The following is a 26135-nucleotide window of genomic DNA, read 5'->3' as shown; positions in this document are numbered from 1 at the left end:
CGGCTAAGCCAAACCATGGAGCACCACTTCAAAAAAGAGGTGTCAACTTTTCAGTGTCAGACCTCCAGATAGACTGGGTTGGACCATTACCCAGGCCAACGAGGGGCAACAAACACTTTCCACGGTCATCGGCCAATTCACAAAGTTGGCAGAATGCTTTCCAGCACCCAATGACACCACTCACCAGTATCTGGATGAACTTCATCCGGGAACGACCCTCTTTTCGAACAACCAAGATCTGGTCCTACAGTTTCGCCCCGCCAATTCAGACAGCTCACCGACTGCTGTCAAAGAAATTTCTGCCACACTGGACAGGACCTCATGAGATTGTGGACAAACTCTCCCCCATTGCATACCAGATCAAGATGGGCAGGAGTCAGAAGGAACCAATTTCCAGATGGGTCCACCAGAACCAAGTCAAGAGACACTCAACATTATGGCATGATAGTAAAGGGGGGACGAACCAAACTTCTCCACACTGCCTCATCACTAGAACTCTGCCACCTAGGGAACAGCCGCCAATGAAAAGAAAGAGAACTGTCCTGACCAAACAAGGACCTGTAGCGCTCGCCTATTGTTCTTTCTCTCTCTCCCTCTCTGTCACCAGGATGCTGCTGTGGATCACTGTTCTGTACATCAGCCTACATGGGGGATGGCCGCAACCTGAAATCGTGTCGCCGGGTCCCGCCTCAGGCATCGTCCTTAAAGAGCAACCTGGACTCCTGATCACGAACTGCAGAACACATAGCCAAAAAGTCTATGTCCGACTCAACCCCCGTGATGTCTACAGAGCACACTACACCGCATCAGCACCAGAAACCAGTTGGGCAGGAGAACGATGGGCGCAGAATGCTATGATTCACGCAGAGGCTGACATCAAACACATGCTGTACCAACTTCAGAAGATGACTGTCACACAGGCAGGTCTTGACGGACAAACCAAGCGTCCCAAGCGGTTCCTGGGAGCCCTACTCGGAGCCGCTGCAGCAGCCATTCCACCCTGCCTGGTACCCCTAAGCCTGGTACAGACCATTTTATCCTCTGCCACTGCAGGCCCAACAAACACCCTGCAGGCACATCTGGCCTACTCCCTAGGTAGCGCAATCTCACTAAGCATAGCCCCTGAACAAGGCGAACTTGCTTTTCTGATAAACCTGCCAATCATCGAGTCACACAACATCTACAGACTCAAAGACATTGTCAATGTTGGCTTCTGGCAGGGAAACACTCACATCAGAATACGCACCCCCACTGTTGTGGCTTACCATGACAGCAACGAACAGCTGTACCTTGCACCAAACCTTTGCATGTGTAGCCTCACTAAAGACATTCATTATCTCTGCCCCAGCAAACCTTTCCTTCGGGACAACACTGACGGCATCTGTGGGCTGTGGCCCATGAAGATTGACTCTCGTTGTCCTGCCTCAGCTAAACCACGAGCCGAGGTCACTAACACCCAAGCTGAAATCGTAGGTGACCGATGGCTGGTCAACACCCCAGCCAGCACGGCCACTTTGACCTACGACCAACACGACACAGCCACCCGCATCAGTCTACCAAACCAGACGATGTGGATCCAAGTTCCAAAAGGTGCGATTCTTCACATCGATGAACTCGCACTCTATCACCTTTCCAGTGAGGAGTACCACACCGAACTGGAAATTTCAACTTTTTTCAGGGACCACAACTTCACTTTAGACCCTGAACTGGAGATGAGGATTGCAGAAGGGGGGACCCAACTAATTGATGTCACGCCCATCGACACTGCCCTCCAGGCACTTGCTCGCATGCCAGCTATGCACAGCCTCCCTGTTTTCCGAGCCTGGACCGCCACTGACACAGTACTGTGCCACTCCACAGGAGTAGGATACGCCCTTACTCTTGGCCTCACTTTCATCCTGTACCGAAGAGTCAGCGGGATGCAGGAAACAGTGAACAAGTGCACAGCTGCCCTCCCTCGAGCCTTCAAGCGGAACCATAGGAAGCAAGACACACAAGCCAAGCAAGAGCCAACCTCATCGAAATCACCCCTCTGCAGGCACCCCGAAGCGCTGCAGAAAATTAAGATACACCTGCCATCCAGACCAAATGACCTGTCCAACCATCGCCTATTGAACCATCGCCCACCAAAGTCTCTCAAGACCCTGGTGGCCATGAAGGGGGGATATGTAGCAAATGGCTCGGAGTCAAATAGAGGCCATTGGGCATCTGGATTTCAACAGCCCTAAAATTGTGATAATTAGATAACCCTGTCTCCTCTATCACCTATCAAGGCTGTAAAGTGGGCAACAATTAAAACAAATGCCGTCGTAAAAGGACGTTCAAAGGAATTCCATCAGAGCCGTTCAAACGAATATCGCCAGAGACACAACAGGGGGCGCAGACTGTATGTCTGTGATGAAACCACATTTAAAAATCACAATGAGCTGTTTAAATGTATATATATGTTATATCCCTTTACTGCATGATCAGGTATGTGTGATGTAACTGTGTGTTAACACTTTAGTTAGATTTTGTTCACTGTAGCATGGTTCCTATCTTAGGTATGAAATTATTATTCAACGTGTTCTTAAACCCATGTCTTGTCTAGTATCGAATTAATCTACTCTTTATTTCCCAATCATTTCTATGTATCAGATGACCATAAGCCGCAGCAATGTCATTTAGTATCGATTTGAAGAGTTATGGAAACAAAGTTTTATCCTTATGCAATTACGCAAATGTGATGTCTGAAAGAACAAAGGCTTGTTTCCCCGCGCGACCGAACACTTCACGCATTGGTCAAACACCCAAAATGGGCTGGGCGTGTGAAAGGTCAAAACGGCCTATCGCCCAAGCCATCATAGCTCAATTGCTCAGTTCGCTCAATAGCTCAATTCGAACGATTCGCTCAGTATCTCAGTCAGTGGCTTAGTTCACTCATGAGCGCCCAGTCGCCCGGTTACCCAGGTAACCCGTCAGCGCAGTTCGGAAACTCGCTGAGACTCAACCAGAGTCCCTCGGATTCATCATCTTTTCTCTGAGCCCCGTCTTTCTTCGGGACAGTCTTCCTGGCTTGCACTTTGCGCTAGAGTTCGGAAAACCACGCGGACCAATCCGCCCTACGAAACAACTTAACGGACTACATCTTACGAACACATCTGGACTCTCTCTCTCTCCTTGCTCGCACCGCGTGCAGCAGAAACTTCGCAACGAAAACACAAAGAGCCAAATGCAAGTATAAACTTGTCTTACTCGCTGATGTTTAAGCTTTACCCCTTATGAAAATTAAGGCGCTACTTAGAGATTTTCCGATGGTTTGTGCAGATGTTAAGCAATAGTGCTTTGCCAATCTTTACTCTCTCTCTCTAGCTTTTTCAATCTTTTCTTTCTCATCTATGTTTTATGTTATTGTATGTGTGTATGTTTAGTTAGTCGTTATGTGTACTTCATTTTATAGTTAATAAACCGGTTTGCATTTTCACAATTGAATTGTTTCTGTGTTCAATGCTCACGAAATTAAAGTCACTATTTCTGCCTTTTGATCCAGCTACACGCTGCGAGTAGCACTGTATATCAGTGAGAAGGTTAATTTTAAAGGCCATGAAATTAACATTTCTTAGACGTTAATATACGATTATGGATATATGTCTTCGGTGGACGAACATATTAATTAATTGTTATTATTAATTCTGCTACGCCAGGTAAAACCTGATAAACTTGTATAATTAATTACAGTTAATTATACATAATATTCCCTTTTGAGCTAAAATCTAAGATTCCCTTGGGAATCCCCGTAGTGTTTCGGTCGGAGGTTCATAGTGTTTCAAATAACGTTATTTCCCTCCTCCCGCTGAAATTCGCTACATGCTTTTCTAAGGGGATTTAAAAGAGGAACTATATTTTATGGCGTAATAGCACTTTTGGGAGTACTTCGACTCGGCGCAGTAACACCCTCCCTCTCCCATTATGAGAGTGAGAAGGGGAGCGGACTTTTCAGGCGAGTCGAAGTACTCCCAAAAGTGCTATTACGCCATAAAATATAGTTCCTCTTTTAAATCCGCTTAGAAAAGCGCTACGTTTTATTTTGTACCACCAAACTTGCTCGTATAACTACTCGTCTTAAATAGGAAAAACGTTGATGTGTTTGGTCACTTCTAACTTTATCTCTAAATGGTACCATTGAATGAATGGGGCTAAGCTAAATGCTATCGAAGCGTCGCAGCGCGCTCCAGCGCTTACGTGCATGCACACAGATGATAGAGGGATGTATCAACAATTCTTAGTTAAGGTAATAACATATTTTAATATTGAAAATGAGTAGACTATTCCTTTAAGCTATTCAAACACTCTGATACACACACATACACAGATTAAGGAAATAGAGATAGCGAGGGCGTTTTTTCAGGTCGCCTTTTATACTTCCTGGCTCCCACATCACCCCAATGGTTCAATACGATATACATGTACACATTCAGATGCACTCATGCCTGGAGGCGTTTCCAAAGCTTCTTGAATGATTTATTGGATGCAATACCACCAACGTCCAAAAGATGTCGCTGGCAATGGAAAACGCGACTGGAAAATGGAACAAAATAGAGCATATAAAGCATATTTTTGCATTTATTAAGCATATTTTTATTTGTGTTAACCACAAATTTACTATGGTCTTACCATGGTATTTTATTTGTAGTAAAATTGTGTAAAACAAATGGGAATTAATCTGCTAAAAACATGGTTACTACACTAATAAAACCATGGTTACCGTATTTTTCGGTCTATAAGCCGCGTTTTTTTTTATAACTTGCTGGTGCTGCATCTTATAGTCAGGTGCGCCTTATAAGTCAGTATGAATTCATTTTGACATTTATGAGGTAAGAGACAACATTACCGTCTACAGCCGCGAGAGTCCGCCATATGCTGCTTCTGTATTGATGTAATTCAATGTATTCTGTAATGTCGAATGACGAGTATGCGAACTTCACGCTAGTTGGCTTGTTCGGTTAATTTAGCCTATTGGACCTTCCATGTTAGTTCTGTATGCTATGGTTTAACGTTTAAATAACTGATAATATTACTTTAGGATACAGACATCTATTCAGCCTGCTGGTCTGTCTGCTATTTTTTAGTTGAATAACTTAGAGATCTAAACCTTTCCAGATTAAATGTCTGTTCTTCGGCTTGGATTTTGTGAAATATTTTTCTAAATAAACGTGACGTATAGCCCACTGTGACTTATATATGTTATTTCGTCTTAATGATGCATTTTTGAATGATGTGGCTTACAGTCTGGAAAGTACGGTACTCTTCTTTAAGATGATAACTTAAAAAATGCCTCACAATCTTATATTACTTATATTACTCAATATATTACTCAGACTTTACTTTCAGATACTTTAATACTTTAAGACTTTTTTCCAAATATGAGAGTAGTATTCATAAGAAAAGTGTGTTCATAAGAGTAGGGTGTAAATGAAAATATACAGTACATTAATAACTGAGTGTAGATTTGGAATAAAAAACCTACATTTGTCATTCATAGTATGCGGCCTTTATTTCAAAACCTGATGTGGCCCTCGAGTAAGAAAAGTCACATAGTTACCTACCCAGTTGGCACACGACTGACCTTCAACATTGAAATTTGGTTGAAATAATGTTGTAATGTAATGTTTGTTCAACACTCACTTGTTCAATTTTAGGTTGAAACAACGGTTAACTACTACTTAGTTTTCTAAAAAAATATTAGTGATTGCAAGTCAACAACAAACTGTGCTAATTTTCATATTTTTGGATGAACTGTTCCTGGGTTTTCACAACCAGCATGTCAAGACATTTATTTGACACAGAAGGAACCTCTTTATACATGAATTCCTATGCATTAAGGATGAATTTTCATTTTACTACTCTGAAACTGCCGACATCTAATGAAGCTGCTTATTGAGACATTCATATTGTCATATTAAAGCCAAGACGTACGATTGAACCACAAAAGAGCTGAATCATCAATCTTCCCACTATATTTCCTCTTCCTCGAGACATTAAAGTATCATTACACATCAGCCACGAACACTGTTAGCGACAGCTCAGTTTTTGGCTCATCTTAAATCCGAGACCGAATTACCAGATACCTGGCAAATTTCCTGACAGATGGGGAGAAATTGCGGGTGCAGAATCTGCCACACTTTAAACCAGAGACATGATTCACAGTCTGCCAATTCATATCAACCCAATTATAGATGAAGAAAATTACAGAAGCCATTTCATCAAACAGTATTTCAAATTGAATACAAAGTAATTAGATAACAATGATGAGGATGGGAAAGAAGTACTATTAACTGAAATACAACAAACAAATAACGTGATAAACATTGCAATAATATCTCCCATTTGCTATTATGGTTTTTTTGTAATTTCTCAGTTGATTCTCCATGACCTTAAAGAGATTAAAAGAAGAAAAGGAGTTTGGCACACCCTGAGTGCAGCAGTACGTCTGGCCTTTTTCCATTACATGAGTAGTTACACGAGTAAGTATGGTGGCGCAAAATAAAAAAGTTAGAACTATATTGTATGACGGAAGACCACTTAGTTTGCAGCACTTAAAACTCGGTGCACAGTAACATCATCACTCCTGACTACTCCGCCTCGGGCTCAAACTTCTGTCAATGTTGCTGCGCCTGAGGTCGAAGTTCTCTTCCGCCATACAAAATAGTTCTCATTGTTTATCCACGTAAGAAATCGCCACATTTTATTTTGTGCATACATACTTACTACTCATGTAACAGTCTTTAAATAGGGAAAACATGGAAGTCTTTGGTGGCTTCTAAACTCATCCCTGTTCGGATCCTAAGGAATGAATGGGGCTAGGCTAAATGCTAACACATTCATGATGCGCTGTACAAAGATGAAGTTCATGCATTAAAAAAAAGATATGTATGTATTAATTTGTCTAAGTTGAGGTAAGAACATAGTAAAATATTGAAAAACGGTGGTGTTTTCCTTTAAAACAGGAGCAGTCCATTAGTAAATGTACATCTGCCTTTTTTCTTTTAAAACTCTCTACTCTCCACCTTCTCTCTCCCTCTCTTTCTCTCCCTCTCTTTCTCTCTCTCTCAACCACACACACACACACACACACGCACGCCTATCTCTGACCTCATATTTATCAGCGTACTGTCGCTTTAAACGCACTCACTCTGTCAGTTCACCTCCTCTTCATCTTCCCTATCAGTCTTTATCTGCCCCTCCTTTTTTCTTTACTGCTGTGTTTCAATCAACTCTCTCTTTTTCTTCTCTTTGCTGCAGATCTCTCCTTATGGTCTCTCTCTCTCTTTCTTTCTCTCTCTCTCTCTCTCTCTCTCTGCGAGAGGGCAATCTGTGGCAGAAATGCTCTTTAGAAGAGCAGAGAGCATCAGTTTAAATCAGAGAGATCATTTTTATGTTAAGTCAAGGCATCTTTACATCCTTGGCCGATCTGAGGTCTCAACGGTACACGAGGGAACAACAAAAGATTGGCAGGAGTCAGATGCTTGTTAAAGGTGAGATCAGGACCCTGCAGTGCAGATAACACACAGACACAGCTCAAGACAGGTGAATACCCCAAAAGCACCTTTTTATGATCTTAAAATCAACCAATCAGCATCTTGCAAAAACATAACGCAAAATAATGATTCACATTTGGGTCTGACTTAGATCAAAATGAATTGCTCAGCTTTTGCTATCCAAACCTGACGGATACACTTAAAAGTGCATTGTGTAACTTTTAGAAAGATCTCTTGACAGAAATGCAATATAATATACATAACTATATTATCAGTGGTATATAAATACCTTACATAATAAACTGTATTGTTTTTATTACCTTAGAATGGGACGTTTTTATCTCCATACACCTTGGGGTCCCCTTACATGGAAGTATCCGTCACGTTTCTACAGTAGCCCTAAACGGACAAACTGCTCTACAGAGCGTGTCTAACCCTGCCTTCCAGTTCGTTTTTTTATGACCTTCCCTCGCTAACTTCCCTCAGTCTCGTTCACTCGAAGGTACGTCATTGCTTACAATGTACGAGTGCCCACTACTGGCGGAACACTTGAAGTGGGTTCAAATGGATCGCCCTAAGCCCTTGATCACATGGAAAGTGGATACCGCCCCCTCCATCATTTGAACTGTGCAAAGCGCGAGCTTGCTGAAGTGACGTCACAATCGTGTTGCATTGTGGTATATGAAGCTGCCTGAAGTGTACATATGAAGTAGACTCGCCCAAGTAGCAGTGCTGCACCTTCTGAGAATATAGTTCTCATTATATATACTGTTAAAAGATAGCTGTGTCTCATCTGACCTTGTTATTTGTACACGGTGTGACTATACAAATCACAACACATAAATAGGAAAATGTTTGCGTTATTTTGTCACTTATTGGGAGCAGTATGCTAGCTGAAGCCATTCACTTCCAGTCTTTGTGCTAAGCTAAGCTAGCGGGGGCTGCGTCAGACAGAGTTACAGGACGCATGGAGATGAGAAAGGTATGTATGGACTTATCTAACTCTGGAGAACACGGTGAATAAGCTAAATTCCCAAAATCTGGGCGTGTTCCTTTAACAAATACATAAGGATTTCTACTTTATGTTCGGACTTTGAACAGATCCGAAAGCGTGTGCACGTGCGAGAGAAAGAACGGCGCAGCTGTTTATGGAGCACTGGATTTATAACACAAAACAAAATGACAGAAACGAAATGCAGCACACTAACTGAATGACCTCGATTATCTTTTTTTGATATCAAAATTGAAAACCGATCATGCAATAGCACAAAGGCTAAAAGTTGTACAGTGGTAAGCACTGAAAGAATCAGCACTATTGGAAAAGCAAGACAACCACCAGATTTGAACCACATTTCCCACACAAGCACCGCAGTAAAACACTAAACTGTATATGAGGAGTATGTACGCTCATCCCTATCCCACTGCTTTAACCTCAACAAGGATTTTTGCTTAGAAGATAGTGGAGAGTGACAAGTCATTTTAAGGCAGAAAGCACCTGCATCACTTTGTGCTGGTTTGTTATGTTACCCCATTAGGCTGTGGTTAGATGAAATTCATAACTTTTTACAAATGCTTTGTGAGGGGGAGGATGGAATTGATGCAGGGCAGATTTGAACCTGTACAGTATCTCCAGCATGAACACTACGACTCTGATATATATATGAAAATTATCTAATTAACCTTCCCTTTGCTTTTGTTACCCAAGATAACCCGCCATCTCAAATGAGCTGAAAACTATTTAATGCCCATCAACAAATAAATCCTTCACTAAAGAGAGACAAAAAGAGCATAAAAAAGAGAGAGAAACAGAGAGAAAATGTGGTAAACTATAAATGCATTAAATAATGCTGATAGAACAAGTCTTAGTGTACATGGCACTCCTAGCAGGCTAAATATAACCTACTGAGTTATCTGCTCTCCGCGAGCACCGAATCACTTTCCCCCCCATTATTTACAAGTCTGTGCTTGTGTCCTCTCTCGATCTTTGTTTCTCCCTATAGCCGTTTCCATCCACATCTCTCTTTCCGGCTCACACATACCTTTCCTCTCACTTTGTCATCTCCATCAACCTCCACCCTGATCCTGCTGGCGTGCCCTCAGGTTAACCAAACACCCCGTAATGCAAGATGGAGCACAAGACCCGCTGTGTTCTTCAACACGGATGTTCTTTCATGCGGGTGTTGGTGTGTATTAGAGCGAGGGCAGATATGAAAATTAGGAGGACTGAACTCACCATGATGTAGTGTCTCTGCATTTCGGTCTTCTCACTGGCCAGCTTCTCGCATTCCAGTTTGAGACTGCGAAAACATGGTAGGAAAAATTCAGTTGCAAATTCCAGTTGCATAAGTGTCAGTTATGATTTATTACACCAAGATATTTCCTTGTAAGTTTGTTAGTATGGGCAACTATATAAGCCAAATCTGTGCATTTTGGATGTTGTAAACCATCAAAATGTAAGTTGTTTTTCTTTATACACCGTAAAAAGTGAAAGCTACCCCACTTAAAAATCGTACTGCAATTGGTGACACCAAATTTATAAACTTTAATTTTCTCACTTAAAGGGATAGTTCACCCAAACAAAGTTACTGGGTTGATCTTTTTCATGTTTTCTAGGTTGATAGAAGCACTGGAGACCCAATTATAACACGTAAACATGGAAAAAAATCTGATTTTCACGCTATGACCCCTTTAAAGTTTTCACTTCAAATTTTACTTTTAAGTTTTAACGTTTACTTTTTACAGTGCATGAGATTTTTTGAGCCTAATAACACATTTCACTATTCAAAGTGGGTATTGGTCAATCTCAGGAAACTCACTGGACATGATAGTTTATCTGAAAGTAGTGCTATCAGTGAAATTTACCTATCAGTTATGTATGTAAGGGTATTTCTGTGGACAATTTATGCTAACAGCTGTTTATAACTCTCTTACAGGTCTGCATCCCTCTCATCAGTACAAAACTATGAAGTGGAAAAATAATACTATGGATGTAAATGGGGTCCACGAATGGTTTGGTTACACAAGTTAAGTTTTTGAATAGGGTTTGTTTCCAAATAAACTGAAAATGTCCTACTGACCTTCATTTCTATTTTGATTATATTGTTAACTTAATAAACCTCAAACAAACATTTATACATGTGTCCTCACATTCTTTACTGTAGTTCACTCTCAGATTCCTGCCTAAAGACTCATTATGCAGCTCATTATGCGAGTCTTTTGTTGCTCAGCTGTCAATCAATCCTTCTCGCATACTGCCCCTCTAAACAAAAACTGTCTTACAATTTGTAATAGTAATATCATGTAATTTATATTTGCTATCATGCAATATATCATGTAAAACTCATGTATGTTTCAAATTGGAAAAGTTTTTAGTATAGATTTAGCAAATAGATGAAATATAGCTGCATAAAAAATAGCATGAGGACATAGAGCAAATTCTAGAAATGTACCAAAAATCATTACTTTTAAAATAAACAAATAACATTGAAAAAATAATATAGGTAACGGGACAGTATTTTAAAGCAACACTATGTAGTTGTTTGACCTTTAAATAATGTCTCTAAAATTATTTCAGTGATAGAACAACTCTTAACTGGATGAATTCTACTGCTGCTGCAACCTGAGCAGCCTCCTAGCTGAGCCAGAAGTCAATCTTACATGGAAAATACATAGTGTTGCTTTAAGATCGACACTCACAGTATTAGCTACAATTTCATAAAAAATACAGACATAAGAAAATTAACTTTTGGTCTTCTTGTACCCTTCAGAAGATCCAGATGATGCAACTTCCTGTTGAAAATGTGACTATTTTTTATGATAAAAACTATATAAAGCAAAGATGTGATATTGAGTCACAAAAATGCAAAAAAAAAACATCTGAAAGACTGTATGCTTTATATTTAAAGGTAACAGAGAGAGAAAGGGCCCTATTTTAAAGATCGAAGCGCATTGTTTCAAAAGCGCATAGTGCATAGTCTAAACAGGCGTGTCCGAATCCACTTTTGCTCATTTAACAACAGGAAAAATGGTTTGCACAATCATAAAGGGTTGTTCCTATTCTCGTAATAAGTAACAGGTGTGTTTTGGGTGTAACATGCAATAAACCAATGAGATTCCTAGCTCTCATCCCCTTTTTCATGGCTGGCGCCATGCCTATTTCCTATTTACTGTAAATGGCAGAATTTGTAAACTTGTTTGTTCATAGAATTTGTTTAAAAGCTCATATTACTAGCACGCTCATTAAATAACAAAAACAATAATGCGCCTTTGACTTTAGACTAGGTTTTAATTGGTCAATGGCGTAGTCTATTTTAGTTGCCTCAAAATAGCAACGCACCAACAATGCGCCTGAAAACACCTCATTTTTAGACCAGGGGTCTCGTTTATAAACTGTGCATACAAAACGGGGCTGGAAACGTGCGTACGTAGAAAGGTTGTGATCTATAAAAAAAAAACTTAATGGGAGAATGGGCTTGCAGGGTGGGATCTGAGGATGATTCATGTGCGCACACTTTCAGGTGATCTTTGATTTATAAAGGGAACATTGCTGTGTTTTATAAGTCTTAATATTTTTTGCCGTATGCCATTTTTGGCTCTTCTGCATACGTAGACTTTTAGTAAGGATCCTACCCACAGCTTCATAAATCAGACCCCAGAATGCCCATGGCGCAAAATTGGTCGCAAATGCAGTTGCTAATTAAACAATGTGCCGGTAAACGCGAAAATGGTAATTGCGCCGGGTTGAAACTAGCAAAAGGCACTTGTGTCTCGCATTGCGCCGGGTGTATGATAAGGCCCGAAAAGTGAGGACAGATATCAAATACTATCTTTTCAGTGTTCTTTAGGTTTTTTCAATTTGCAGGCAGATTGATGTGTAGGATGCTTTTCTCAATAATAAAATGTATTTGGTGTATTAGTGGATTTTCCTGCATTTTTATACATATATGGGCAGTTTCCTGGACAAGGTTTAGATTAATCCACGACTAGGCCTTAGATATATTAGGACGTTTTTAAGTAACAATGGCACTGATATATATTAAGATATGTCAGTACAAGGTGTTTTTAAATTAAGGCAGCTCAAACATGCATTTTAGTCTGGGACTAGATAATGCCAATAATGGCACAGATTTGGTGGAATAGCCCATATTGATTTATCATTTTTAGAAAAGCATCTTAAATCAATTTTTTACTACGTCCTGACACTTTTCCCTTGGGTGGTTTGTAAGGCACTCTTCTTTGTAAGGTAATTTGGAAAACATTTATTGTGAATATCTATAGAAAAAAACTGAACATCTAAATTGACAAAAGTGTTTAATGCAAACAGCTTGTCAGCGTGAGTGCCACTTTAGTGGATAGCACATCGCCACGTTAATATCACACTGCTGTATTACCTGACAGTAACAGTAATTCAACACACATCCATCAGGTTATTACACTGTGGGCAGAGATTCATAAATAATCAAAAGCTTTTCACATGCTGAGATCAGTAAATAAGAGCTCACCTGTGGTACTGTGCCTGAAGGAACTGGAATTCTTCTTTAATGCGGTCCAAAGTCTCCAGAACCGTAAACTTAAATGACTGACCAGGCTGCAGAGGTACCTAACAAGAGAGAGAAAAGTTTGTTCTGGTTAAAGGGTTAAAACGATGTATAAAAGTAAAATAATGTATCTATTTTTATTACAACCAAGACAAAACATTGTGAACATTGAAAAACATCTCCATATGTGTGTTTCACAAAAGTAAATAAGAATTGATGATGCCAAATATAAAAAAATTGGGTGCACTGTCTCTACATAGGTTCCATAAGTTTAGGTATCTGACAGCCTGTACACTGTCCCCTGTACCCTTTAAAAATGGTAGGCTACTAATATGTACCATTTAGGTACAGCCATGTATATATTTGGTACCAGTACGTACCTTTAAAGTACCAATATGCACCTCTGAGGTACTAATATAAAAGGTGCAAAGATGTACTTTTTAAAGGGTACCAGCCCAGTGACAACTGGACACCATTTTTTTTCTGTTGACAGTGTAGGAAAGAATATGAATATGCTATGTGTAATTTTTAGAAGGATCTCTTGACAGAAATGCAAAATAATATACAAAACTATATTATCAGGGGTGTAAAAAGACCTTTTTATAATGAACAGTTATGTTTTTATTACCTTAGAATGAGACGTTTTTATCTACATACACAGAGGGTCCCCTTACGTGGAAGTCACCATTTTGTGCTGCCATGTTTCTACAGAAGCCCTTAAAAGACAAACTTTATTTACTAAGTTGTCTCCGTCGATTACATGTTTTTCCGGTGGCGGCTACCGTAGCTTCTCAAGCTACACCACCTCACCACTGGATGCCGCTAAAATTTACACAATGCACCTTTAAATAATATCAACAGAGATTTGAGGTCATACTACACTCTTGGTTCACGGCTAGATTCTTCAAGTCTCACGAGACCATAACCCTGACCTCACCCTTAACCTTTGATAGCTTCCACTGAATTAGTGTTCCCATAGACATCATACACTTGCTCCACCAGTCTAGGAGGAACTAATCCCTACAATAGTTGGGACGACGCCAAAATCTTATCTTATAAACATATCATTAATCTCAGATCAGAAGTAATGAGTTCTACTGCAAGGAATCTGCACTGGCAGAAATCCACAAAAAGATTTCCGCAGAATTAAATTTATTACATTCATAAAATTTCATACATCTCGAGCTCACTGCGTGTTGGTTTCTTTAGTTTAACGTAAACGCCTTCAAGCGATCCTTACCGAATCAATGCAACACTCCAAGTTTTATAATTCCATTATGAGACTTTAGCCTGGATTTCATAGAACAGGTCACATATTTAAAACTATTTAACAGATTTTCCTCTATGATCACACAAGTAACATGTCAGGCAAGCCCTACATGCTTTAACCCAATCGTACTGTACCCTTATCTATTCCTCCTCCTCCTCATTAAAACCTAAAGTCCTTTCCATGGCTATTTTTAAACACATTTCCCATTCTGTCAGCCGTTTCCTAAAATGGCCACCTTTGTCCTGCCCACCTCCGGGCTTTCCATTCTCCCGAGTGCTTTCTTTGAACCGCGGCGTGCGTCCATCGGCTGAAGATTGGCGGTTTCAGTAGGAGCTTAATTAGTCTAGACAAGCGAAATTCAATTAAATTTCAATTAGGCTAACGGTAGAGGTCAGACTCTGTGAGCTTTCCAGTAATTAAGCTGCAGGCGCACCGCTGACTGGATGAGTTCGGTACACACACCACACTGTGCGTGTGTGTGTTTGGGGGGCTATCATCATATCCCTGACCCTTATTCATTTACAACAAGCGAGTGTCTGTGTACAGTAGCTATCCTGAATGCCATGCAAACCACATGGGTCTGAGCTTATTGGAGCGCAGAATCGCTTTGGATTTCCACAGAGTTTCACTAGAATATTTTACTGAAATCAACCATTACAAAAGCCTATAATAAAGAAACCATTTCGTATTGCCATGGAGGAGCTTAATGAATAACACATTATCTTTTTTGATCAAAAGTGTCTGCCACAATGAATTCAAGTACATTTAAGATATGCATTTAATCTGTTCCTTGGGAATTGAACATATTACCTTTGTGGTGCTTCGCAATGCTCTACCATTTAGGCTACAAGAACTTGCAGATTGCTATGATTCTCTGCTCCCTAGATATGGTTCAGGTCCCTCATTCGATGTAAATAGATGGATATGGTTTCGGGAAGACATGCCACTCAGTTAATAATGCAAGAATTTTCATTTTTGGGAGTGTCCCTTTAAAAAATACAATTATAAGAAACCAGTTTGTGGGGGATAAAAAATACTTATCAATGGATTTTTTTCTATTTTATTGCAAAATTCGCAAGTCTAATATTTAAAAAAAGTAATAGCAGACATTTCCTCCACCGCTCCAGTGCACAAACTATTCAAGATAAGTTTCACACCATAATTAAGGGCTGAGTTACACTGTCCCAAAAAGCTGCCCCCGATATTTTAAACTTTCTAAAACTGGCTGTTGGGTTTATATAAGTTTTACACCGTCCCAACAAACACAAATAGGGTGAACATTCTGATTCAACAATAACAAACATTTGGAGTTTAACGTGTTTTCTGGACAAGGATAAGACTAGTCCTAGACTAAAATAAATGTAAGAGCTGTCCAAACTGAAAACAAGTTACACTGACATCCTAAAATACATCAGTGCCCTTTGTTTAGCCTCAAAATGCACACAATGATGTTTTTACTAATGTTTTTACGAAGGCATGTTTGTTAAAACTAGCTATATTTCCTAATTAAACTAGTCCTGGTTTAAGCTAATCCCTGTCCGGGAAACCATCCCTATAAGTCACACTTTTTTCATAATTTGGTGGGTCCTGGATTTTATAGTCAGGTGCGACTTATACGTCAACATGTTTGTTAAAACTAGCTATATTTCCTAATTAAACTAAGGCCTAGTCCTGGTTTAAGCTAATCCCTGTCCAGGAAACCATCCCTATAAGTCACACTTTTTTCATAATTTGGTGGTTCCTGGATTTTATAGTCAGGTGCGACTTATACGTCAAAATTATTGAACTAAGAGAAACCATTACAGTCTAGGGCCGCGACAGTCCGCTCTATGCTGCTCCTGTATTTATGTAATTCAATGGATTCAGTGATGTAGAATGACTTTGGGACCTAATTTTTGAACTTGATTTGGCTTATCGTGTTAATTTAGCCCATTCAGACTCCCAGGTATGTTCTATATGCTATTGTGAAAATAACTGTTTATGTTACTTTAACATGTATGGACACCTATTCAGCCTGCTGGTTCTGTGCTATTGTTTAGTTGAATAACTTGCCTTTCCAGATTAAATGTCTGTTCTTCGGCTTGGATTTTGTGAAATTATTTTCTAAATAAACGCGACGTATAGTCCACTGCGACTTATATGTTTTTCCTCTTCAAAATGCATTTTAGACTGATGCGACTTATACCCCGGAAAATACCATAGTTGTTTTTCGGGGAGCGTGAAGGTTGGTGGTTTGTTCAGATCTTTACCCAAAAGTATAAGCAATAATACCACTGTTAATAATCTTAGAAAGCACAGATAAACTTGTTACTTCTTTTTTTGCTTTATTTACAAGTTGTAAGTCCTTATAAGATACCGCCCTGATGGACAACACATTGTGGAGTGTAACTGAGGGGGTGGACTACTTATGAACATGCATACATGTACAATATATACAAAAACGTGTATACACGACACATGACGGAAACCTAGGTTACAACGTTTGTTTAAACATTGCGTGTTAGACAGGAGGAGTGGGAATCCTGAAATCCAAAACTGATCCATTTAATCTGCTGAAGGGGACTGAGGCTCGATGAAGACGCAGACAACCATGTGGTGCAGCGCTATAGTCAATCACAATTCAGACGAGTCGCAGCAGGCTAGCCTAGAATTACTGGAGATTATCTTCTGACGGAGGTCAAGGGGGAGCGAGAGAGCCAACCAGATCCAATAACAATGGTGAGAAATGAAATCCCTCCCAATCGCCTACTGATCATCTTGTCTATCACGGCAGGAGTTGCTATTTTGGACAGTGTTTAAAATAGGTTTCAAGGGAGAAATAGAGAGAGAAAGTGAAAGAGAGACATGCATGCTGTCTAAAATAAAAGCAAAAGAAGCAAGAAAGAATGAAATAAATCATACGAAAACAAAAGCAAGTGCATAAGTTAAAAAAAACGAGCAAAAAACTGCTAAAGCTAGAAAAAGAATAAAGTGCAAAAGAATAGTAAGTAATAGTTTGGTTAAAGAAAGAGAAAAAGAGCAAAGTCTCTCACAGTCGCCAACTCTGACCGTCTCATCTATCACGGCTGAAGTTGCTATTTTGGACACCGTATTTTAAATTGTCTTGAGGGGAGAAAGAGACATCGAGAGAGAAGCGCTGACAGCTTTGGAGATGTCTACGAAACTGTTTCCACTTGCATACTCGCAGACAGACTGCGGATAGAAACATCCATGAAATAATCATCCGCCGATGAAATATTTAGTGCAAAAAGGCACATGAATAGATGAGGTACACAAGGGAGTGGGTGGAAAGGAGGTGTCAGTATGATCTCAAGGGGACCTGAGTGAATGTATGAGCGTATGTGTTCCTGCTTCCAAAAAAAACCCCATCTCTATTTTCTGGCCGGTTCTGCAAGAATGATCACAGCCTTATCTCCAAATAACTACTGGAATTCCCAGGACAGAACCATTTCTAGTTGCTCGAGTTTGGCAGATACACCCCTCCAAAGGTTTGGTTACCGAGGCATGAGTTTCGGGCTGTCACTTTCGTCACAACCTCATTAAACCACCTGAGAGAACATCCTTCGCCCTTCATATCAGAGGCTTTCAAAGATCTTAAACCCCGCTGAATGCTGGGAAGTCGGGTGACTGCACAGGCTATCTTGGCAAGTTACTGACAATGCAGCTCTGGAGTGGCTCATTTTAGCATGGTGGCTCCCATTGTGAGGCTGAGCAAAGCCATCGCCGTCCAATACTGGATTAGGGACTGCGAATTGGCAGGCAGAGAAAACAGCTTTTATACAGAAAAGAGCTAAAGGAGGACAGTAAATGAAGATGGGGGAAGGAAGGAAGAAAATGTACCATGGCACAGTGATGTTGCATGATAGGTAAATGTTTTTTCATTTACCTATCATGCAATTTTACATTACTTTTTTAAGTTATAAGAACTCATAAGTGGTCAAAATAAAAAAGCACAGCTAATTTGACAAACTTAAAAATTTAAGACATCAACATTTTTACAGTTTATTTCAATGGTACTCTAAAGAATGCTGTACTGTTACCATACAGTCCAAATTCGAAACAAATAAGAAAAATGCAGGCAAAGTTCCAAAAAGAAACTATAAATAAAACCATAAAACTATAACTTATGACATTAACATGAATACTAGTAAAAGAAAGAAGGAAACTGCATGAAGATGTGAAACTAGAAACCGACAGAATTAATGTCTAAAAGTGGCTTAAATGTATTAAAACAATAAGGGAGTAAGAAAAAAAACTGTAAAACTATATAGAGAAAAGCATCATTAAAAGAAATTTACGACCAGACATTTGGCTACAATTCTTTTTTGGCCCCCACATCAATGCAGCAAAAAGTGGCTTTTTCAAACACACAATAACATACTCAAAAAGAAAGTTTATGTATAAATACAGTACAAGCAAAAAACAATTTCATTCCTAAATCAAAGAAGTTTTAATCGGATAAGTGGTGTTATAAATTAGGCCCAAATGTAAATCATATGAACTGACATTCCTCAAAAGCGACATAACCACTAGAGTTTTCGAAATTAAGTACTTTTTATAAGCCCACACAAACTAGAAAAATTCAATGTGATACGACTCAGCCATAACGAAACAGATATGTTTTACTGTTTAAAATATAGCACCGGCTATTAAGATACTATTTACACTCAATGAAAATAGCGATATATTCTATTTACAATAAGTGACAATATCATAATTTTCTTAGTGACATCCTATTTACATTAGATAAAAATACTGTAGCTATATATTCTACAGGGTTCTAACACCTTAGTTAACTTCAAATTGAAGGACCTTTCAATGACTTTCCAGGTTCAATACCCTCAAAGTCAATGACTAAATGTGGGGGCACATTTCAAGTGAGATCAAGGTTACATCGTGTTACCTTTTTAGATACATTGTTAAAGTTCCCTTTCGAGGGAACTCACGCTGCGTCACTGCGGTGACAATTTGGGGACGCCTCCAGGGGTAAGTGTCAGAATTTGTATATCAAATTCAACCAATGGTGAGGCTTAGCAACAAGGACAGGGTGACGTGGGAGCCAGAAAGTATATCGTATCTAAAATATTGACGGCGTTACAGGGATGCAGGAAGTATGGCAAGGGAGACGCAGCGTCTCGTTCCCTTCTCAGGGGACAAGAGTACATACGTAACCAGAAACATTTTCATGTGTTAAACACAACTATGCCAAAAAGCATTTTGGTATGAATCAACATTCACATACAGAAGATTTAAAGCAGTTTAGCTAAAACAGTTTAGCACGTGTGCTTAAAAGGCTAGAAATTTAAGATACACTACACAGGGAATAATATGGATTTTTTTCCAGAAAACTTATTGCATAAAATAGATTTAATCACTTTCAATGATCTGTATCCATGTATGTGTATTTTTACAATTTTTTTGAATTTCCGCCTCCAGATTCACAAACTTTCAAGGATTTCAAGGACCCGTGGGAACCCTGATTCTAGCTACACCATGTAAAAGTAGTTCTTTGCAATAAGTGTAAATAGTAATGAGATGCTATCTATATTGGCAGATACTATTTTCAGCTCTGTATTTTTGTACATTAACAGTATGCAATAACAATAGGTTCATGATTATATTTATTAAATTATTAAATGGATGCTTCATTATTGGGATAATAAAAGCCCTCCCTTACATCAAACCCTAACCCATAAATACATTAATCCTTAATAAAAACACGTTAGGCATTTTATTTCCACTTTTCATTTTTTTTAATTAAAAATAAATGCCTTTTTGATGTGTTATGTAATGTAATAGGAAAAGGGAGAAGACATCCAGGGATGTCGTGTCAAAACCCAGTTCCACGAGTCATATGCTTTATTTCCTGCACCACTTAAACTTGATTTACATACATCTTTTTAAAACGTCAGTGCCCAAGCAGACATTGCTGGATGGAGCTACTGTAGTGCAATTAGCGTTTGCCAACAAAGACGCTATTTGCACTTAGTGTAAACAGACACTACGTAAAAATGCTATGGGATGTCTGAACCAATGAGATTTCACTGTGACCTTGCTCACTATTTAAATACAAGTGACCAAACAAAATGTGCTGTCACTTGTCACACTCTTGGCTGGTTAGGACACAATGCTAAATGTCACACACTGATGCTGTTTTTGGCCAACCCTATCGGACTGACAGCACTGGTCAGCCAATCAGATGACTGCTTTTCCTAAATCCATCAAGTCATCAGTCCAGTATCGAAATATACTCCTGTTTGATTAATTTTGAAACAATGTAGACAAACATCTACCTCTAAAAAACTCTTAAATCTGCAATGCAAAGACACATTAGTGAGAACAAGCATGCAAATGCTTTCACGCAAAAGTGCTACGCACATAACAACACACTCACATTAACAACATGTTATTTATATCGTGTTCCTTAAAACAAATGTCAATCCATCCTATGACTCCTTGCAGTGTGAAGGGATCCCATTTCTAACACCTTGCGCATGACATTTGTAGACTTCTCACCCTTTTCCACTGATTGAAGCACAGCCACTAGAACCAAGTTACTAAAACTGATCTGGGATCAGCCTTTAAAACTTCTAATTGACATTTATGCATTCGGCAGACGCTTTTATCCAAAGTGACTTGCAATGCATTCAAGCAATGCATTTTATCAGTACTATAAATTCCCTGGGGATCGAACCCATGACCATGCTAACGCAATGCTCTACCACATGTGGTACAGGAACTGTAGCTCACCCTATGCAACATGTATTGTTTCTCACCAAGCAGTCTTGGAAGTTTCTGTTTTGTAACTATCGGAAACTCAAAGGTGTGGCTGTCGCAGATTATGAGCTTTCCCAGCTCGGAGTCTTTTTATTGTTATTGTTTTTGGCTCGAAAGCACAGAGCGCAGTTATCCCTCTCTTATTCCAAACCCCCTCCCTCCCACAACCCTCAATCCCCCTGCTTCAGATAACGCTAACCACAAAAATCCAGTGGAACCAATTACTAGTCTTTCCGATGCAGTTTGCCTTGCAGGTCTTAACCCTTTTACTGTGCAGGTACACATACGCACACTTGCATACATGGTCAAAAAAGTGAATTCATTCTGGAGAGGTCATCACATCAAAGTTAGCATTTTATACCTATAGCCTCTATTTGACTTGGACTTTAACTACACAGAAAACCTTGGCTGTTGAATGGTCTTCATACAATAGGATTGATATGGGGTTTACAAAACAAGATCTGGCGTGATCACAAAAAGCAATGTTGATGCATGGTTGAAGCTTTTTTCACACCTTTCACTGTTGAAGATCATGTGTCACAGGGCACAGGGTATAAATAAAATCTGGCTGGAAGTTTAACTGGTGCTTTGGAGTTTGTTAAGTGTATTATTATGAACACTCTCAGACTGGAAATTCTAGAACATTAGTGTATGGTTTAAGGAAAATTCTAACAGTAACAGCATTTGTGACAAGTTGTTGATAACCACCAAAAAAATACTTCCAACTACCAGTATCTAAAAATAGCTTACACCTATAAATCCCACAAATAAATGTTTATTTTAATAAGCATCATGCTCGTGTATTTTGGATGGCAAGATAACCTGTACTTCTCTTGACAGTTTTTCGGGAAATGGGGTAACAGTTGCGGCGTTTACTTAAATGCACTTCTGTATACATGTACATATTTTTACAGACTAAAGTAAAGATCATAATAATTTTCTGTGGTAGAACTGACCGATAGCATGCCAAAGACGCTTAACTTGTATTTAACCCCGAGAATATATATATAAAAAGTGTCTCGTAACCTAAACCCAATTTATCAAATAAACAGAAATGTATGCAGTTCTTAAGGTGGATGTCATCATCACATATTACAGGTTTTGGCTGTAATGCTGAACCACATTTAAAACAGGCTGCAATGTGGATACTTGGTATTGTAAACCCACTTCAATCAGTTAACTACCCTATTTACTTATAACGGGTTACAGATAATAAACTTACCACTGTCAGCACCATACAACCCCACCCACTGCATACACACATACATATAAACCACTCGAAATCTGTCCAAATGCAGTGCACTGTCTGTATCTATTAGAGGGGGTGTTAAAAAGGTTTATTACACAATCTAATACACTGCATATTGTTTAATTCCTCCTCCACAACTTTCTATCAACTGGCTCCAAAGTGCACCTAGGTGTGTGAACATGTAAGTCCACAATCACCTCTTTCTTATATTCAATTGCTTCATCAGGTTTTTTCTATTAACAGCGACAACATGGGAAAATAACAGTTAGTGTGAAACACTTACCGGATGTCTACCCTGTGGGTACATGGTCACCGGAGAGAAATGCCCGGTTTGGGTTTGATTGCCAACACCCTACCCTGACCCTCCACACCTCTGGGTCCCCAAACCACCGGGGAACGAGCCCCGGATCTAGCTCTGGCACTGGCAGCCCGGCTCTTCTCTTTTCCCAAGCCCGGATCCCACGCAGAACAAGACTGTCAGTCCATCCAACAAGGGGTACACATAAAACAGATCCCCTTACTCACACTTTGGACTGGATTTCCCCTCAGAAATCCTTGGGGTGACGTTCCAGTCTTACAGTCTCTGTTTGGTTGTCTGACAGCTCAGGAGCAGCAGGGAAACCCGAAGAATGATGTCCAACTGTCTCTGATCCTGTCCTTCTGCGAATGTCCCCAACAAGCTACAGAACAAACACGTACCTCCATTCGAATGTGCCAGAGTCTTCCAACCTTGTTCCTCTTTTAACTCTACCTTCAAACTAGAAGACCTTCTGTGCTTTGCTCTACAAGGATGAGGGAGGAAGAAGAACAAGCTTTGTTTTTAATCGAAATCCAGGGAGGAAGAAAAAACACACAGGAAGGCAAGAAAGAACAGCAGGTCACTGGAAGATCCAGCAGGCTTTTCAGCAGCGAGCCCTAGACTGTAATATATTGTGCCTGTTGGCTTCAACACAAACACGACAGCCTGCTCAAGCTGCTCTTAAGGTGGACTGGGTGAGATAGGGGATAGATAGAGCTTTTCAGACGGGTAGAAATAGATACCGAAATAGATACAATGAATGACACCGTACATACTGTAACTGCTTGTTGCTTTGAGATGATGACTCTTGAAATTAACATTATCATATACACCCACAGGAAAAAATACAAAAATAGTTTTTATATCTGAAATGCTTTAAATCTGAAAAGTGAAGAAAGCTCAACAATTTTTCGAAACTGTACCAAATATATGATACTGTACCAAATATATATTCATTTCAAAATGATCTTAAAGTTCTCATCAAAACTCAAAACATCCGATTTATGCAATCCACAACACCAAATTACTCCATGCCAGTGGCGAAGCCAGAGGGGTGTTCGGGGTAGCACCGGACCCCCCAAGATCTGACTGGCCACCCCCAGTAGCACTCCAAATTTATTGCGCTACTTTTACTCCCTCCAATAATTCACTTTTTGCTAATCGACATGCTTATTCTGACATGTGGCATCGCAGCACATTGCTAAAAACAAATATTAAGAGAATATTAATGTACGTTGCAAATTTTACATTATGATACAATCGTAGAATGGAGGAGTGTGTATATTTGTGTTTCTAATATAGATATAATATAGATTTAACTTTCTTTTTCTGTTTGAACTGTTTCAACAACAAAATTCAAATTAAATGATTTATTTATAAATTAAAATGATTTTTTACTGTATGATGATTCACTGTGTTGGATTGGACTGCCGCCTTGAACTTGAAGCGTGAACAGAGCTTAAATTAGTTAATGTTCTTTTTGGCTTAAACTGACAAATCCACGTAAACATGTCAAAATAGCTGTCTTAGTGAGTTTCATAGTAAACAATCGGTTATGTCTTTACTAGATGTAAACATTTTATTACATTTGGTATAAGCCAAACAAAGAGTCAATACAGAACAATAAAGTTAATTAAGTAACAAAAGAAGTGAAAATCACTCACTGCTACTGATTGACTAACTTCTGTAACTTTATAACAAAGACTAATCCATATTTACTTTTAAACAGTGGTGGGCCGTCAGGGCCAGCAAAGCCTTCTTTGATTTATAATCACTGATTTATATTTTTATATATTTTTCTATGAATGTGTGTTAAATTATTTACATAATATAGTCTATTATCTTTATTTCATGGCTTTTTTCTTGATTGCGCTGCTTCCAGTAGTGTATATTTATGAGCATTTATCCAATCATATTTCAGCCAGCGGTTGACATGTGTTGCCAGGGTCAAAGAAATCTGCCTAGGACTTCTGAACGAACAGTGCGGGCGCCTTCAGCTTAAGATAAATGGCAATGAAATCATTGCATTAACCAATCAGATTTGTTCCCGGGGCATAACACTTATGATGTTATTTAATGTTAAACTATGTGAGTGGCGCTCTGTGGCGCGACAGGGATTAGAACAACTTCCTGAGTCACAGCTGGACGGCGCGGACAGGCGCCACCTGGCGGCGCCGGTGTGCGTACACTCATAGAAAACAATGTGTTACATTTTTTTAGAACGGCGCGGCGCTGCGCGGCGCTGAGCTGCGCGGCCGGTGTGCGATCCCCTTTATTCCTTGAGGTGTAAAATACCGTATACTTTCTATTTTACTTTGCAATTAAACGATTGATGTGTTTCTATTCCCATGACATCATAATGATGGAATTACGAGATGGATTAATTCAAATACGACACCACTGAAGGCCTAGGTGTGAAATGTACATGACTGTTTAAGGCCATTTAAAAAATGACAAATTTTAAGAATTTTTTTGTCTATACTCTTATTTAAAGGTCAACGATAGCCTCACCTGTAATTCCTATTTTTATGAATATATTTGGATATTGTAATGAACCATGACAAAAATCTCTTACAAGTCTTTTGAGCTTAATCTCCGAGCAATAAACCTCTTCTGAAAACCTAAAAACATAGGAAAACAAAGACAAGACAAACTAAATAAGTAATAATTAGCTTTGACACCAATTTTAAGAAATCAGGGTTTGTATCCAGCCTATTTTTACCTGCACCTCAGATAAGCATTTATCTCCCTGTTAAGTAATAAATTAACAAACTTTCTTACGACAAGAATGTTTATGACCTTGATTTATCCATTCATCCAGCGAGTTCAATTTGTATGTTCGTGTCTGCAAATCGACATCAGCACATTCTATTTTGGTAGCCCAGCCCTTCCTCAACCTAGTTTTGGCTCTCATCTCTCTCCATTATTCTTTTGTTTTCCTACATGCTATTGACTTGATCTCCGAGGCATTCCCTGTTTGTCATCCATCAGTCTCAACACCTCTCAGGTCAGGGATCGCCCTAATCGCTGTTATCTAATTGTGAGGATTAGGCAGGTAATTATTCACACGACTTCTTCCCTTCCACCTCGTACCGCTGCGTGATAATGATGCTAGCTGAGAACAAACAGACATCAGAGATGACAGATGCTTCACTTTGGAAAAGATCGCTTCTGTAGTGGTCAGGCATTTGTGCAAGAGTCAGCAGGTGAAAATGTGAAGAGTAAAACCAAGTATGTCTCATGGCTGGTCGGCAAAATATCAGAGAAATCTTTGCTTTAGGTAAACAGGATCAACTGAAGAGTGTATGAATGTTCATGGGAGATATTTTTGTATAATTTTGCTATAATAGCCCTAAATAGCATACATTGACTTGAATGAACTTGTGTACATGTACAAACACATTCGGTAATGAACAATTCAGATCATTGAGCATTTTGACTTGATTCACATTCACATCTGGAAAGAATCAACATAAATGGAACGAAG

The 26135-nt window shown here is 39.3% G+C and overlaps 1 protein-coding gene across 4 annotated transcripts in view; it reads right to left on the bottom strand.

Annotated features, from left to right (window-relative positions):
- tle2b (TLE family member 2, transcriptional corepressor b) overlaps positions 1–26135 on the bottom strand; it is an 87279-nt gene that overhangs the window by 60373 nt on the left and 771 nt on the right. For 2 of the 4 annotated variants that reach the window (XM_073862296.1, XM_073862298.1), the window contains exons 1-3: positions 22634–23288; positions 13019–13116; positions 9751–9814 (exon numbers count right to left, since the gene is read on the bottom strand). In XM_073862296.1, the coding sequence (XP_073718397.1) occupies positions 9751–9814; positions 13019–13116; positions 22634–22657 (186 nt within the window). In that variant the 5' untranslated portion in view covers positions 22658–23288. Of the gene's footprint in view, positions 1–9750; positions 9815–13018; positions 13117–22633; positions 23289–26135 lie in introns of those variants that run through there. The other 2 variants (XM_073862297.1, XM_073862299.1) reach the window with 2 other exon arrangements.

This window comes from Misgurnus anguillicaudatus, chromosome 23 (genome assembly GCF_027580225.2).
Source record: "Misgurnus anguillicaudatus chromosome 23, ASM2758022v2, whole genome shotgun sequence".
Lineage (NCBI taxonomy): Eukaryota > Metazoa > Chordata > Actinopteri > Cypriniformes > Cobitidae > Misgurnus > Misgurnus anguillicaudatus.
This window is presented reverse-complemented; position numbering and strand designations above follow the sequence as displayed.